At 35.4% G+C, this 16,663-nt stretch overlaps 1 protein-coding gene and 1 long non-coding RNA gene across 2 annotated transcripts in view; one reads left to right on the forward strand and one right to left on the reverse strand.

Annotated features, from left to right (window-relative positions):
- Window positions 1-594: 594 nt before the first annotated feature.
- Window positions 595-16,663, reverse strand: part of LOC110741050 — a 288,042-nt gene continuing 271,973 nt past the window's right edge. Inside the window, exons 4-5 of the long non-coding RNA XR_002516621.2 lie at window positions 14,218-14,270; window positions 595-5,225 (exon numbers count right to left, since the gene is read on the reverse strand). This is a non-coding gene — a long non-coding RNA (uncharacterized LOC110741050). The remainder of the gene's footprint in view (window positions 5,226-14,217; window positions 14,271-16,663) is intronic.
- Window positions 12,443-12,837, forward strand: LOC108581845 (60S ribosomal protein L39). The gene has a single exon (XM_031655124.1). The coding sequence runs from the start codon at window positions 12,491-12,493 to the stop codon at window positions 12,644-12,646; it is 156 nt and encodes a 51-aa protein (XP_031510984.1). The 5' UTR covers window positions 12,443-12,490; the 3' UTR covers window positions 12,647-12,837.

The following is a 16,663-nucleotide window of genomic DNA, read 5'->3' on the forward strand; positions in this document are numbered from 1 at the left end:
CACAAAATGATGCTAAATACATTTAAAGTATGTTCCCATGAATAAGACTTGGATCTGTATTCAAATGCTGACTCAGCCATTATCACATGACTCAGTTATTACAAAGTGAAGCAAAAATTGCTTATTCCTGGTTAATCAGTTGGGAACCCCATTCCCTATAAAAGAAGGTTATCACTTCTTCAGATGAAATACAACAGGAAAAAATTGTATCTTAATCAAACAGAGCTAATTGGTATTATAGACTGTGTGCCATTATCAATTTATTGCTTCTTATTTCTGAATTCACCCTTCACTCACTGTATGCTCTGTACTAAATCAAGGATTCCTTTAAAACTTTTCACTTTAGCCAGGCGCGGTGGCTCACACCTGCAATCCCAGCACTTTGGTAGTCCGAGGTGGGCCGATCACGAGGTCAGGAAATCGAGACCATCCTGGCTAACACAGTGAGACCCCATCTCTACTAAAAATACAAAAAATTAGCTGGGCTTGTTGGCCGGCGCCTGTAGTCCCAGCTACTCGGGAGGCTGAGGCAGAAGAAAGACGGGAATCCAGGAGGCGGAGCTTGCAGTGAGCCAAGATCGCACCACTGCACTCCAGCCTGGGGACAGTGCGAGATTCCGAGATTCCATGTCAAAAGAAAAAAAACAAAAAACAAAAAACAAACAAAAACTTTTCACTTTAATGAGCACAATATTAAGCTTGCTCAGTAGAGGGCGCTGGAGAGACATTGCGGGAGGAAGAGATTAGCTGCATGGGTGTGCAGACATCCAGTGGAATGTGCCCCAGCCACCAGCCTAGAACATGATTCCATTGAGACCTCATTGCATCCTAGACCTATCAATAACTTTTCTTCAGTCCTCTAGACATGGAAACCAGAACCCTCCACACCTCAGGTGTGCTCTGATGGCCTCCTGTCACACCAGCACCTGGACTCTCTGAGTGGACTTCTAACATCTGCTTCTGACCTGGAAGATCACACACCAAGTAGTGTTTCAAATCCCCACTCTCATGCCAGGCTGCATGTGCTACAGGCCTTCTACCATGGCTGGCACCAGACTCTCACTGCACAACCATGCCACCACGTGCTAACCTACCTAACCTACCGTGCTTGCCCAGGAACTCTAGACCTCCTCAGGCCTGGCCTAACCAATAAACACCTCTGCTATCCATTGGGCTAAACTATACCTTCCCCAACAAGGTCTGAAACATACCCCTTCCAAGTTTGTCCTCCCTTGGGCACTCTTCCTCAGCCCTAGGCTACTATATAGTTTCCTTATATAGTTTCTCTTTTATCATAGTTAATAATTCTTTATATTAACTTCCCTTATATAACCTGCTGTCTAGTTTCTGTCTCCTGATTGGATCCAGACCACTGCAGCTTGGAAATAGAGAAAATAAATTGAATCTAAAATCAAGAAACATGCATTAATTTACTAAGTACTATACGCCAGACAACAGACAACTTAAGTAATTTATATCATTTAATCTTCAAAATAATTCAGCAGGACTAAATATTTGAGGCTCAGAAACATTAAATAATGTGTCCATGCTTGTTCAGCTTAGTTGGAGGCATAAACAGATTTCAAACCATTGTCCATCTGAATGCAAATAGTTTTAATTTATGAAATTAAATATGCATATTTATAAAGCTAGGTATTTTTATTTATATATTTACCTCTCTATGAATATATCTATCTAAATAATGTCTTTTCTGCATGGAGTAAATTGTGTTAAGAAAAGATATATTTGGGGAGTATAATTAGTGAGGCTTGGTGGTTGATGAGGGTGGAGTCATGAGATATTGACAGGTATGGAAAGTGGAATTGATTACAAACATTCATTGAAGGTTGAATGACGTTGAGCTCTCATTGGAATCACTGTAGGATTTCTCACCAAAGGTGTGACAGAAAAAAAAAATGCAAGACTGAGAGGAAATTCATTGGAATAATGAGTGTGAAGCATTGATTTGCAGTGGGAAAATCAGAACTAGAGGATGTTCTGAGCATTTGTTGCAGAATCATGGTAGAATGTGCTAAGGGTCCTGCATATAAAGGCAGCAGTGGGAATGCAGAGAATCCATAGGATGGATTCATTTCCAAAGGTACATCATTTTTATGATGGATTTGGCATCAGAATTAGTAAGATGGTTGAACAAGAGACAAATCTGAAGACTAGAAACATGTTATAGAGGAATCTCTGGAAATCCTTCACAAAGGAATGAGCCCTCTGAAAGCATCATGAAACAATCTTTTTCTTCTCATGGGAAACACAAATAATCAACAGTAAGATAAAGTCTTATCAACTATTCATAAGCCAAATACACCAAGATAAGGTAAAATTGCTATTTGGTACCAATATGTGTTCACTATTTTTTTTTTTTAATAAAACGATAAAAAGGGCTGGAAAGGTTTTCTTCTTCTTAGCAGGGATGCAGATGAGTAGTCTCCACAAAGACCTGCCTGGAACGCTGCAGCAACACTATGGTTATAAATCCACGTTGCCTAGATGTGGATGTCAGCTCCAGAACCCAGAACTGTTCAGATAACTGAAGAATTCTGGGTCTGTAGCAGTTCTGTGTTACTTGGTATTGTACTTCATAAAGAACTGAGAGAATGCAAAAATCTGTGATATGCTTCTTTCTTTAGTCTTATACAATATTTGCTTCATTGCCATCACAAATAATCAAAGTACTACCTTGCCCAGAGAGAAGAGACAATCAAATCTGGCCATTCCTAAAAAATGAAAACCTGGTGCCTTAGAAAATAACAGAAGAGAAGAAATGGCTTTCTTTATTATTATTATTATTATTATTATACTTTAAGTTCTAGGGTACATGTGCATAACGTGCAGGTTTGTTACATATATGGCTTTCTTAACAGGCATGGTTAATTTGGGACATACTGAGCATACTGTAACTTTAGGGAAAATAACAAGTAAGCAGAGTGGAAAATAGAACCTAAGATCAGGAGAGAAATTGAGAGACCTTCTTTAGGGAAATAACTGTATTACACAGAAGGCTACAGCTGAAAGGAAACATGTAGTTGTTCTAGTTTAATTCCCTTATTTTTTACAGAGTAAGCTGAACCACTGAGAGGTAGGTGTTACCTCTGTTACTTTGGTACTTTTCCAAAGTGTATTAGGGTTCTCCAGCAAAACAGAGCTAATAGAGGATGTGGGGTGTGTGTGTGTTGTTATATATACAAATCAACATATAGACCAATAGGATATACATACTAGAAACAGATTTGTTATAAGGAATTTGTTTGCTTCGTTAGGACAAATCCCAAGATATGCAATCAGAAAGCTGGAGACCAAGGAGAGTCAATAATGTAACATCATAAGGAAATAAAAGAAAGGAGTATATCTCTATAAATATATATGTACATATATATGCATATATATACTGATATATTCATAACAAAATAAAGAGTAAATACTCATGGGAATTACAATCCTCATTTCTGTAAATGATCATGTGGTTGTAACTGGTATTTATAATTCCCTTCTTCCATCACCCATTCTGTATTCCTTTTGTCTTCAGCAAGCACCTCTGTTGGTCAGGCTTCTTTATATCGTAGAGTGATCCAGACCTTCATTTCTGAAGGACCTTGGTCATTCATAGTCATTACTGGATTGCATTGCTGTAGTTTTCCATTGACCTTGATCACAGAGCATGGTAATACTAAGAGACACATTAAGGTATCTTCTGTATTCCAGATCTACTCATCCTTACCAATGTTGTGGAGCAGTAGTCAAATTTCCTCTTGGTATTCAGATCAATCAACCTACTACTACCTAGTAGTAACAACCTACCTAGTAGGTAGTTACTACTACCTAGCAGTAACTCTTCTTTTCCTGTTGATTCAGAGGCATGAGGAGCCCAAATCGGCCAGATGGTAGTCTTAACTTCCAATTCAAACAGTAAACTATCTTACACGCCATTCTATCCTTTTTGGTTTTGTTTTAAGTTTTAACTTTATGATATATCCTGGAGATGTTTTCTTACTGGTATACATAAAGCTGCTTAGCTTTTCATTGCATGCTGTTGGAACTATTTATTTAACTAATCTCTTGCCACAAAAAGTATTCTTATACATAAACTACTTTATGCATATGCTGACATATCTATAATGTTTATTATATGCATTAAGGTTCTAATGTAGAAGTGGACTTGAAGGGTCCAAAAATTGTATTTCTATTTATGAGAGACAATGTACAATTGCTCTCAGTACTGATTTTACCAATTTACTTTCCCAGAAACAATGAGAAATGTTTGTTTTCCCAAACCATTGCTAACATAGTTTGTAATCAAGCATTCCGGTCTTTGCTACCCCAATAATTTTTAAATGTGATCACATTATAATTTTGATTTATATTTATCGTATTAAGAGAAGACTGGCATCATTTTAAATATTTGACATTATTTATATTTTCTTTGCTATACATTATCTGAACATACCATTTGCCCACTTTTTGTTAAATATTTAGAGCAGTTCTCTATTAAGGAAATTAACACTTTTTGGGTGTACAAATTTTTTTATATAATCAAATTCTACTATCTCTTTAACTCAGTATTTTTTAGACATCCAAATGATATTGTGAGAATTAGATTTTGATCATATTCTTTTTTTCAGAGAATGAACCAAAATGGATTACTGGGCACAGGAGGAGTTGACTGGAGTCAGGAATGAATCAAGTGACCATGTCTGCAATAAACCAAGACAGGACAAAGAGTAAGCCCATCCCTCTCCTGTCATCAGAATGATTTGTCTGGGAAGAAAATTCTTCATTACTCAGTTTCTACTAAACGACTAACTGGAGAATTCCTAAGGTGAGAAATTAGAAGATTCATGTCTCAGATAAATAGCTAAGAAGATAGGCTTTGTCGTCAGGCTGCTTGAGAAACCTGGAAAACATTGCCTTAACCAAGTAATTATGGTTAAGATCACCAGCAATGAGTGTTGTTGCTATCATATACCTCCTGATACAATAAGATGAGAATGGCACTAAACCTCTGTAGTGTTGTTCTGTGAAACCCATCACACCTGCCTAATGATGATAAAAACATCAGACAAATCACCAATTGAGAGAAAATCTAAAAAACATCTCACCACTTCTCTTCAAAGGCGTCAAGGTCATGAAAAGCAGGAAAGAATGAAAAACTGTCACAAATCAGAGGCGTCTAAGAAGACATGTCAATTAAGTGTAGTATCCTGGCTTGTAGCCTGGAAAATAAAGAAGACATAAGTGAAAAAACTGGTGAAATCAGAACAAAATCTGTAGTTCACTTTCTACAAATTATATATCCTTCTAGATATTTTTAACTGATTCATAATAGTTTGTAGCATGCTTTTTGTTAATATTATATGAACATATTTCTGTGTTAATATAATCATCCCCATAATTTTAACACTTGAGTAGATGTGCATTTTGTGTATTATATGCATTATATCAGAATTAATTTAGACGATCATTACTATGAGAAATGCTGTTTGTATTTTTCAGTAATATAAATAATACTATAATGAAATATTATTACACATTTTAGTCCAAGAATGAAATATGATCAAAATATCATTGCATAAAATTAGATATGTAGACTTTTTCTTATTCAGCATTTATTCTCTCTTCTGAACATTTTCCATCCACCTACTTTCAAAGTTATTGTAACTTTAATGTCAATATATATAAAAGGTACCTCAAGGAAATCCCTGCTGCCTCTAAAAATAACAGGAGGCACATTCTTAAGTTTCCTTAAATAGTGATATAAGATATTCCACAGAAAACCGAAAAAATGCATCTAACTTAGCAAAGAATACAGATCTGCAATCCAATCTCATTTATCATCGAGCACTTGGAAGCACAGGGCAATTATTTTTAAAGCTATATCAAAACTCTTTGAGAGAAAAACGATTGTTTTAGAGGTGGAATTGTAAATGTTTTGTGCAAAAGATATACTTAGGCTGAGAGGTGACCTGTGGCAGGCATATTTCCTTCATGAAATAGCTTCTCATTGCTATATTATTAAGCAAATATAGCAATACTTCAAGGCATGAATTTTAGCTAAAACCTTTTTGTTGAAGGTTCAGACTGACTCTGATCATAATACCATATATCTTGCGAAGCCCAAAAATACTGCAGAACAAACCAAGCTCCCTTTAGTTTCTGCCTTGGAGTCATTTCTGGTTTTATTAGTTCTAAAAGGTCAAGTGTTACATGATTAGACATATAGATAACCTGGCCCAAATTATGTGCAAAGACTCTATTTGAGGCTTTAATTCCATACTTTTTAAATGCTAATCAACTGCAAACCACATCTCATTTTCTCTTACTGTTCTGCTTTAAACTTTCTGTTAGCAATATTTTTTATTGAGCAATATTTGACAAAGATTGTATATATTTAAGGTTATAGTTTGATGAGTTGTCAGAGACATATCCTGCAAAATAATCACTTCATACTAATTAACATATCTGTAACCTCAGACAGTACTTTCCTTCTTTTTTCTTTGTGTAGCGTAGACACTTGAGCTCTACTCTATTAGTAAATTTCAAGTATACAATAAAGTCTTGTTAATTACAGTCACATGGTTGTACATTAGATCTCCAGGACTTATTCATCATGCATAACTGAAACTCTGACCCCCTTGACCAACATCTCCCTATTTTCCCTTCCCCATTCCCTGGCAAGCACCATTCTATCCTCTGCTTCCATTACTTTAACATTTTTAGATTCTACATATAAATAACAGCAGTATTTGTCCTTCTGCATCTGGCTTATTTCACTTAGCATATTGTCCTGGAAGCATAACGTCTTTAGGTTTAATCATGCAGTCACAAATGGAAGGATTTTGGATTTGGTTTGGCTGTGCCCCACCCAAATCTCATCTTGAATTGTAGTTTCCCATAATCCCCAAGTGTCATGGAAGAGACCCAGTGAAAGGTAATTTAATCATGGGAATGGTTACCCTCATGCTCTTTTCATGGTAGTGAGTGAGTTTTCACAGAATCTGATAGTTTTATAATGGGTTTTCCCCCTTTTGCTGGCACTTCTCCTTCCTGCTGCCATGTGAAGAAGAAGATGTTTGTTTCCCCTTCTACCACGATTGTAAGATTCCTGAGGCCTCCCCAGCCATGCTGAACTGAGTCAATTCAACCTCTTTCTTTTATAATTTACCCAGTCTCAGGTATGACTTCATTAGCAGCATGAGAATGGACTAGTACAATTTTCTTCCTTTTTAATGACTGAATAATATTCCATTGTATGTATATATATAATATATCATATATATTACATTCTGTTGTATATATATCATATATATTCCATTGTATATACATCATATATATGATATATTATTCCATTTTATATATATCATATATATAACATATCCTTTATCTTTTCATCATTAATAAATGTTTAAGTTGTTCTATATCTCAGCTATTAGGAATCATTCTGTATGAACACGGAAGTGCAGATATCTCTTCAACGTACTGATTTCATTTCCTTTGGATATACAATCATAAGTGGAATTCCTATATCACAGGATAGTTATATTCATAATCATTTGAGGAAGCTTCATACTATTTTCCAAAATGGCAATACCAAGTTACATTCCCACCAAGACTGCACAAGAGTTCCCTCTTCTCCACATCCTCAACAACATTTGTATCTTCAGTCTTTCTTACAATAGCTATTTTAATAGGTATTAGATGATATCCCATGGCGGTTTTGATTTACATTTCTCTGATGATTAGGGATTACGAGCACCTTTTCATATACTTATTGACCATTTGTATATCATCTTTTGAGAAATGTTTAATCAGGTCTTTTGCCAATTTTTTAAACAGTTTTTTTTTGCTATGGACTTGTAGGAGCTCCTTACGTATTTTGAGGATTAACCCCTTATCAGGTATGGTCTGCAAATATTTCAGTTGCCTTTTCACTCTGTGGATTGTCCCTGTTGCAATGCATAAGCTTTTCAGCTTGATGTAATCCCGTTTCTCTGTTTTTGCTTCTGTTTTCTGTGCTTTTGGTGTTATATCCAAAAATCCACTCCCCAGACAAATGTCAAGAAGCTTTTTCCATGTGTTTTATTCTAGTATTTTTATAGTTTCAGGTATTACTTTTAAGTTTTTTAATTCATTTTTAGTTGATTTTCATATATGGTATAATCCAAGGGTCAAATTTCATTCTTCTGCATGTAGACATCCAGTTTTCCCAACACCACTTATTAAAAAGATTATCCTTCTTCCACTTTGTGTTCATGGCACCGTTACAGATCAGTTGACTATAGATGAGTGGATTTATTTCTGGGATCTCTATTCTGTTCCATTGGTCTACGTATCTGTTTATATGCCAGTACCATACTGCTTTGATTGCTATCATTTTGTTGTATATTTTGAAGACAGGTAATTTGATTCTTGCACTTCATTGTTCTTTCTCAAGATTTCTTTGACTATTGGGGTTTTTTTTTGTGGTTCTAAATGAATTTCCAGATTTTTTTCTACTGCCATAGCAAATGCCACTGGGGTTTTCATAAGGATCGCAATCAATATGGAGATCACTTTGGCCATTCTCGCAGGAGTAAGGTGGTATCGCATTGTGGTTTTGATTTGCATTTCTCTGATCATTGGTGATGTTGAGCATTTTTTTTCATGTTTGTTGGACATTTGTATATCTTCCTTTGAGAATTTTCTATTCATGTCTTTAGCCCACTTTTTTGATGGGATTTTTTTTTTCTTGCTAATTAGAGTAGTTTGTAGATTCTGGATACCAGTCCTTTGTCAGATGTATAGATTGTGAAGATTTTTTCCCCCTCTGTGGGTTGTCTACTCTGCTGACTGTTCCTTTTGCTGTGCAGAAACTCTTTCGTTTAATTAAGTCCCACCTATTTATCCTTGTTTTTCTTGCATTTGCCTTTGAGTTCTTGGTCATGAAATCTTTGCATAAGCCAATTTCCAGAAGGGTTGTTCCGATATTGTCTTTTAGAATTTTTATAGTTTCAGGTTTTAGATTTAAGTCCTTTATCCATCATGAGTTGATTTTTGTATAAGATAAGCGATGAGGATCCAGTTTCATTCTCCTACATTTGGCTTGCCAATTATCCCAGCACCATTTGTTGAATATGGTGTCCTTTCTCCACTTTATGTTTTTGTTTGCTTTGACTAAGATCAGTTGGCAATAAGTGTTTGGGTTTATGTCTGGGTTCTCTATTCTGTTCCATTGGTCTATGTACCTGTTTTCATACCAGTACCATGCTGTTGTGGCCATAATTGAAAAATCAAAAAATAATAAATGTTAGTGTAGATGTGGTGAAAAGGGAACACTATACTACTAGTAGGAATGTAAACTAGTACAACAACTGTGGAAAACAGTGTGGAGATTCCTTAAAGAACTAAAAGCAGATCTACCATTTGATCCAGCAATTCCATTACTGGGTATCTACTCAGAGGAAAAGAAGTCATTATATGAAAAAGATACTTGCACATGCATGATTATAGCAGCACAATTTGCAAATTCAAAAATATAGAACAAGCCCAAATGTCCATCCATCAATGAGTGGATTTAAAAAATGTGGCATATATATCTGGTGGAATACTACTCAGCCATAAAAAGGAATGAATTAACGGCATTTGCAGCAACCTGGATGGAATTGGAGACTATTATTCTATGTGAACCAACTCAGGAATGGAAAAGCAAACATTGTATGTTCTCACTTATAAGTGGGAGCTAAGCCAGGAGAATGCAAAGGCATAAGAATGATACAATGCACTTTGGAAACTTGTGGAAAGGGGGCTAAAGGATAAAATAAACTACAAATTGGGTTTAGTGTGTACACCAAAATTTCACAAATCACTAATAAAGAACTTACTCATGTAACCAAATACCACCTGTTCCCCCAAAACCTATGGGAATTTAAAAATAAAAGCTTATTTCCTGGATACAATCAGGACCATAATATCCAATTTGCTGAATTGTGATAATGATTAACAATTATATTAACAATAAAAATATGCAAAAAATATACAAAGAAAGATATAAAATCCTAAGTCCATATGAGGGATAGGCTGTGGTTACATGTTCTGAGAGGCAAACAACACCCATAAGCGCTTTTTTTTTTTTTTTAAGACAGAATCTCATTCTGTTACCCAGGCTGGGCTGGAGTCAGCAGCCGGATGTTGGCTCACGGCAACCTCCACCTTTCATGTTCAAGTGATCCTCCTACCTTAGCCTCCTGGGGACTACAGGCACGTGCCACCATGCCCAGCTAATTTTTTGTCTTTTTAGTGAGACAGGGTTTTGCTATGATGGCGAGGCTGGTCTCAAACTCCTGACTTCAAGTTGGCCTCCCAGAGTGCTAGAATTATAGGCATGAGTGACCGCGTCTGGCCCGGCTTCCTTATTTTCATCCCGGCCCAACAGTGAATTTTTTTTCTAGTCCAGCCTTTCACTAAGGATGCAGGCCTTCAGTGATCTCAGGAATGTAGGGCAGTCTCATTCCAGAATCCTACCCTGTAAGGGCCAGTGATTTGACAATCACTTGTGGACAAGTGATTGTCAAATCCAAAGCTCCTTGCTAAAGGGACTACCAACCTCTCTCCACTGAAGGGAAGCCCAAACTATACACTTTAGAGGATGGCTGTAATAGCTGTTCATCATTTCTAAATGTTTTGCAGTGAAAAGATCAGTTTTTCTAGTCCCCTGTATGGCTGGAAGCAGAAACGATAGACACCCATTGCTTTTGTCAATAAGTTGGATTCTCCTCTCTCCACTTTTTTGATACAACTTCATTGATGTAAATTTGAAGTACAAAAACTGCACATATTTGAAGTTTGAATTTGATCAGTTTTGACACATGTACACACCTATGTAATTATCACAATCAATACAGCAAACATTTCCATGATTCTCCATAGTTTCCCCAAGACCCTTTGTAATCTGTGTCTTCTTTTACTCCATTCTCTAGGTAAACACTGGTCTGCTTTCTGTCGCTACAGATTATTTTTGTCTTTTCTAGAATTCTATATAAATTGGAATAAACAGTGTGTAGCCTTTTTGGCCTGAATTGTCATTCAGCATAATATTTAGATCCATTCAGGCTGTTTCCTGTATCAGTGGTTCATTCCTCTTAATTGCCGAGTTATGTTATTTTCCATGGATATACAACAATTTATTTATCCATTTACTTGTTGATGGGTGTCTGGGTTATTTCCAGTTTGGGACTATTACAAATAAAGCTGTGATAAACATTCATGCCAAAAAAAAACCATGTAGACCACTTTGGGTAGTAGGAACATTTTAATGATATTAATTCTTCAAATATATAAATATACAATGTTTCCATCTACCCGTGTCTTCTTTGATTTTGTCATATTTTATAATTTTCATCATCAAATATTATAATATTTTGATAAATTTCATCATCAAAATTTAATAATTTCGTAAGTGTAAAAGTCTTTTACTTCTTTGGTTAAGTTTATTCCTAAAAATTTTATTTTTTTTGTTGCTATTGTGAATGGCATTGTTTCCTTAACTTCCTTTTTGGATAGTTTGTTTTTTATGAATGGAAACATGATTGATTTTTATATGTTGGCTTTTTTAAAAGATAAATAAAATCAACAAACCCTTACCTAGACTAACTAAGAAAAGATAGAGAAGACTCAAAAATCAGAAATAAAAGAGGAGGCTTTACAATAAATGTTTCAGAAATAAAAAGGATCACAAAGGAAAATTATGAACAGTTATATGGCCACAAGCTGAATAACCTACAAGGAATGAATAAATTATTAGAAACATATACACTACAAATACCAAAGCAGGAAGAAATAGAAAGCCTGAATAGACTAATAACAAATACGAAGACTGAATCAGTAATCAAAAATCTCCCAACAAAGAAAAGCCCAGGACCTGACAGCTGTATGAGTGAATTCTAACAAACACTGAAAGAAGAGTTTATATCAATCCTTAACTTCTTCCAAAAACTGAAGACAGAACACTTCCAAACTCATTTTATGAGGCCAGCATCATCCTGACACCAAAACAAGGCAGACACTTCAAAAAAGAAAGCTACAGGCCAATTTCCCTAATATATGCCATGCAAACATTTTTAATAAAACACTAGCAAACTGAGTTCAACAGGACCTTAAAGGGATCATACACCATGACCGAGTGGGATTTATCCCAGGGATGGAAGCATGTCTCGACATACACAAATTAATCAATACAATACACCATGTTAACAAAATGAAAGAAAAAAACAACCCGATCATCTTCATATATGCAGAAAAGGTTGTTAGGAATAATTTTTATCCACAACTATCCTGTAAAAAGCAATCTTCTACTGATATAATGCCATTTAAAAACTTGGCTTATTATTTTCCTGGACTTGAATGACAGTGAAACACTTTATAAAAAACACAATAAAAATGATATTGAAGCCCCCTCTTTTCCTTTCTCCACCATCATGGTGTGTTCTTGCCTCCACTTCTCGCCATGTCTTCTCACAAGACTTTCAGGATTAAGCGATTCCTGGCCAAGAAACAAAAGCAAAATCGTCCCATTCCCCAGTGGATTCGGATGAAAACTGGAAATAAAATAAGGTACAACTCCAAAAGGAGACACTGGAGAAGAACCAAGCTGGGTCTATAAGGAATTGCACATGAGATGGCACATATATTTGTGCTGTCTGAAGGTCACGATCACATTACCGTATCAAACTGAAAATGTCACCACTCTCTGGAGAGTTCGACGTATTTTCCTCTCTGAATCTATTATGAATGCGTTGGTTGGCTGGGTTCAGTAATAAATATGTGAGGCCTTTCATTTCAAAAAAAAAAAAAGGATATTGAAGTAGGCTTGTTCTGCTCATCCCACAGAAAGTCAATCACTAAAACAGTGAGTTTTGCAGTAGAGAAAATATTTGTTCACAGGGCAACCCAATAAGGAGAAAGGAGGAAAGTTATCAAATCTGTCTTTCCGAAGATAAGGCTTAGGGAATTTATGGGGTAAAGAAGTGGAGTGGTCTAAGGCATAGGGAAAGGTGACTAGCAGTGACGAAGAATGAGGTAGTCAGTGATCTGAGAAAGCATAGTCAGGGTTCACAGCTCCACAGAGGGTTCATGTTCAGAAAACAGCAGCGTTAGCACAACCTGAGGGAGGAGCGTTTGATTCTCTGACATCAAAAAAATCACCTCTTGGGCATTTTCCCAGGCCCAGTTGAAGGGTCACTGGTCTCAAATGGTTCAGGCTGGACAAGAGCTGCCCAAAGTTCCTGAAAAACAACTTGAGAAATTGTTACCAAGTTGATGTATATACCAGAGGTGACATCTATAAGGAAGCTAGTGAAGGCTAAGTCAACAAAAAACAAGCAACTAAAAACATTAGCCCTCAGTTTCAAAAACAGACCGTTTTATACATGTAATAATAAAGGCTGATTTAATCATAGTTTATATTTATTTTGTGATGACGTGTGGCCATCTTATTGCATAAGTAGAATGTTAATGAACTTAATTCCTAAGAAAATGCTGCGCTGCTGCTCAGAATAGAATCTAGGAGGACTCTTGGGTTCAGTATCCAGTGACACTTAGATTAAAGCCAGCATGTGTTGCTACCAGAACCAGTAAGTAAGAAGTGGTACCTAGGGGTAAGAATGAGGCCTTCCATAATTTCTATCAGTTCTTTCAACGCCAAGCTATCCCAAATATGTATAAAATCTAAGTTACTGATACACGTTAAGGGTAGCTCCCTAAACACTCTTAACCAGATTGTCACTCTGAAGCTCCTCCTGTTTAAAAATTGTAAAGTGTTTGGTGTGTTCTCACTCATAGGTGGGAACTGAACAATGAGATCACTTGGACACAGGAAGGGGAACATTACACACCGGGCCCTATTGTGGGGTGGGGGAGGGATAGTATTAGGAGATATACCTAATGTAAATGACGAGTTAATGGGTGCAGCACACCAACATGGCACATGTATACATATGTAACAAACCTGCATGTTGTGCACATGTACCCTAGAACTTAAAGTATAATAATAATAATTTTTTTAAAAAGATAAGAAAAGGAGATAAAATTTTAAAAAAAATTAATGTTTTCCCCACTCTCAACCAGAGGCAATCCAGTGGGTGTCTCTAAAGGACACTCCAAGAAGCCAAGGAATCTGACAGCTGCTCTATATACAGTATCTTTAAACAACATAGTAAATTCACATGTTCTTACCACTCGCCAGATCAGGAGTCTAACAAACAGAACCACAGTTCTCCAGGAAGTCCCTAAAAGTAATGAAAATGTATCAGTTTATCAAGCTGCAAGGAATCAAGCCTAGTGACAACTAGAATTATTAAAGGGCATCACCTCATAAATATGTCCCTAACTGAACAAGAGATTTCTCAGAAGATCTTCAAAATTTTCTAGGCTTCTTTAGTATACAAAGTAAGGTCAGAAGACTTTATCTGGTGTAATGACTCCAATACTAGCTGAATCATCTGAAGACAATCACCATCTTTTCTACACTTCAATTTCTCGTCTGGAAAAAATAATTAAGAGCTGGGCTTGATCATTTCTGAGTTTTTTTTGCTCTAAAATTCTATGAATCTACAATCATATAAATTATTTTCATTTTATGTCAGTTTTTCCTTCTGAAGAGAAAAACAGAAGGAACCAAGCCTTGCTAAACTTCAGGGATTTGAGCTGTTATTAGTTTAGAATGTAGTTGTCCTTTGCTAGGACAATTGCAGTCTAAACACTGGTTTCTTCATCAAAGAGAACAGAGCTTACGCACAGGAGTAAGCTATATGAATGAAGGAGGTAGCTCTAATAAATGAAGGAGGTAGCTCTCCATGAAGATTGGAAAAGTTTGTTTCTGAAGGTTAACCACTTTCTAGTGAACCTGTGAGTTAAAATGTAATTTTTTGCTGCTTCATGTAGAATGTCAGGGTGATCACCGAGTAGAATGTTCAGAATGTGACAAAGCAGGAAGTCTGGGTCAAAATTTCGGGCTAACATAGGTCAAGACATTTGGGCAATGGTAGATTGAAGTAATTCAATAGGCATTCTCTTTTGTTATTTCAAAGATATATTTATAAAATGACTTTTTTATTAAGTCGTGTAAGATTATTTTATCACTGATATTTCACAACTGAGTCTTAAAAGATTCATTGTCTACACAGTCAATTTTCTTCATTCGACTCTCAAAGTTTCTTTTTAATTAAAGTTATTTTATCAAATAATAAAAATGTACATATCTTCACACTGCAGTTGTTCATTGGAAGTGTTAAACCTAGAGAACAATGACAACTAAATAAGCCAATTTGGTGAGCCTCTCAATCACTGAGTTAAACAGAGAATATTAATGCTTGCATATGGTTGTGGCTGTTCCTTCTCTATTTAGTTAAACCATATGAAATTGCTGATATCCATTTATCTTTGAACTATAAATTTTTATCTTTTATCATGATCCTTCTTCCCATCATGAAAAAATATTATAAAAGTCAACTTTGAAAATTCTGAACAGCAAATATATCCAACTATGCTGGCATATGATTGAGTAGACAAATTTGTAGAATCATTATACATTTCATTATAATTTTTAATTACCTTTATTTGACCATCAGAATCACACTGAAGAGCTCAAATGGCAAGCAGCTTAAGACAAGAACGTCCCACAGAAGCATGCAGTGTCTGCTAATGTGTTCAGCATTGTAATACCTTTTATAAAAGGTTGTCATTCCTGTAGTTTTACACACCACAGGTGCACCTGAAACTGTTCATTTCCAAATATATTTTTAACTGACGACTTTCTTGCTGAAAATGCATGTCTTATTGGACAATTCTTTGCAAACTATATCATCAAGCATGTTAAAAACTAATATGCTTTGCATGGTAAGTAAAATAGCAATCAATAAACATGACCACATTCTTATTAAAAGCTTTAAGACTGGTTTAACCCAAATCTTTCAACCAGTTAGCTTTCCAAGTATGACAAGCACATTTTGCTGTAGTGATTTATTATTTCAATCTATAGGTATTCCTTCTGTCTCCTAGCTGCCTATTTTCTAACAAAACTGATATTCCCAGACATATCATTTAGTACTTCACTAAATTATTTTCTATTATGAGAGCTTTACTTTATTCTTTAATTCTGATAATAACCTTAAAGAAACAACAGATATTTTCTATTTGCTTTTTTTTACTATATTTTGTTTTATAGTTTTATTGTCTTTAGCCAATCACTTTGGTTTTTTGTTGCTCTTTCTATAAAATATACTTCAAAGTGTGCATACTTAGAATTTAAATATCACTAAGAGAATCATAATAACACTGAGACTTTATGAATAGTTTTCTATACACCAGAACTAGGCTAATGGCATAAATATGCTATTGCACTTAAGTGCTGGATTTGTGCTTAATATTTTATCATACAAATAATAGCAAAGTTTAAACTCAGTTGACTAGAAAATCAAATAAAATGCACATTATCATAAAATTCTAACTAGAAATATACCCTATACTGATTAAAGTCATTGGAGTTATAGATAGTAGATAGATAGATAATAGATTTCATTGGAATTTCATTAAATCTGTGCATTGGTTTGGAAGAAACAACACCTTTATAATGTGAAGCCACTTTAAGAAAACTCACTGAATGTATTTTTAAAATCATATA

The sequence above is a fragment of the Papio anubis genome, chromosome 14, assembly GCF_008728515.1.
Source record: "Papio anubis isolate 15944 chromosome 14, Panubis1.0, whole genome shotgun sequence".
NCBI classification, from domain to species: Eukaryota; Metazoa; Chordata; class Mammalia; order Primates; family Cercopithecidae; genus Papio; species Papio anubis.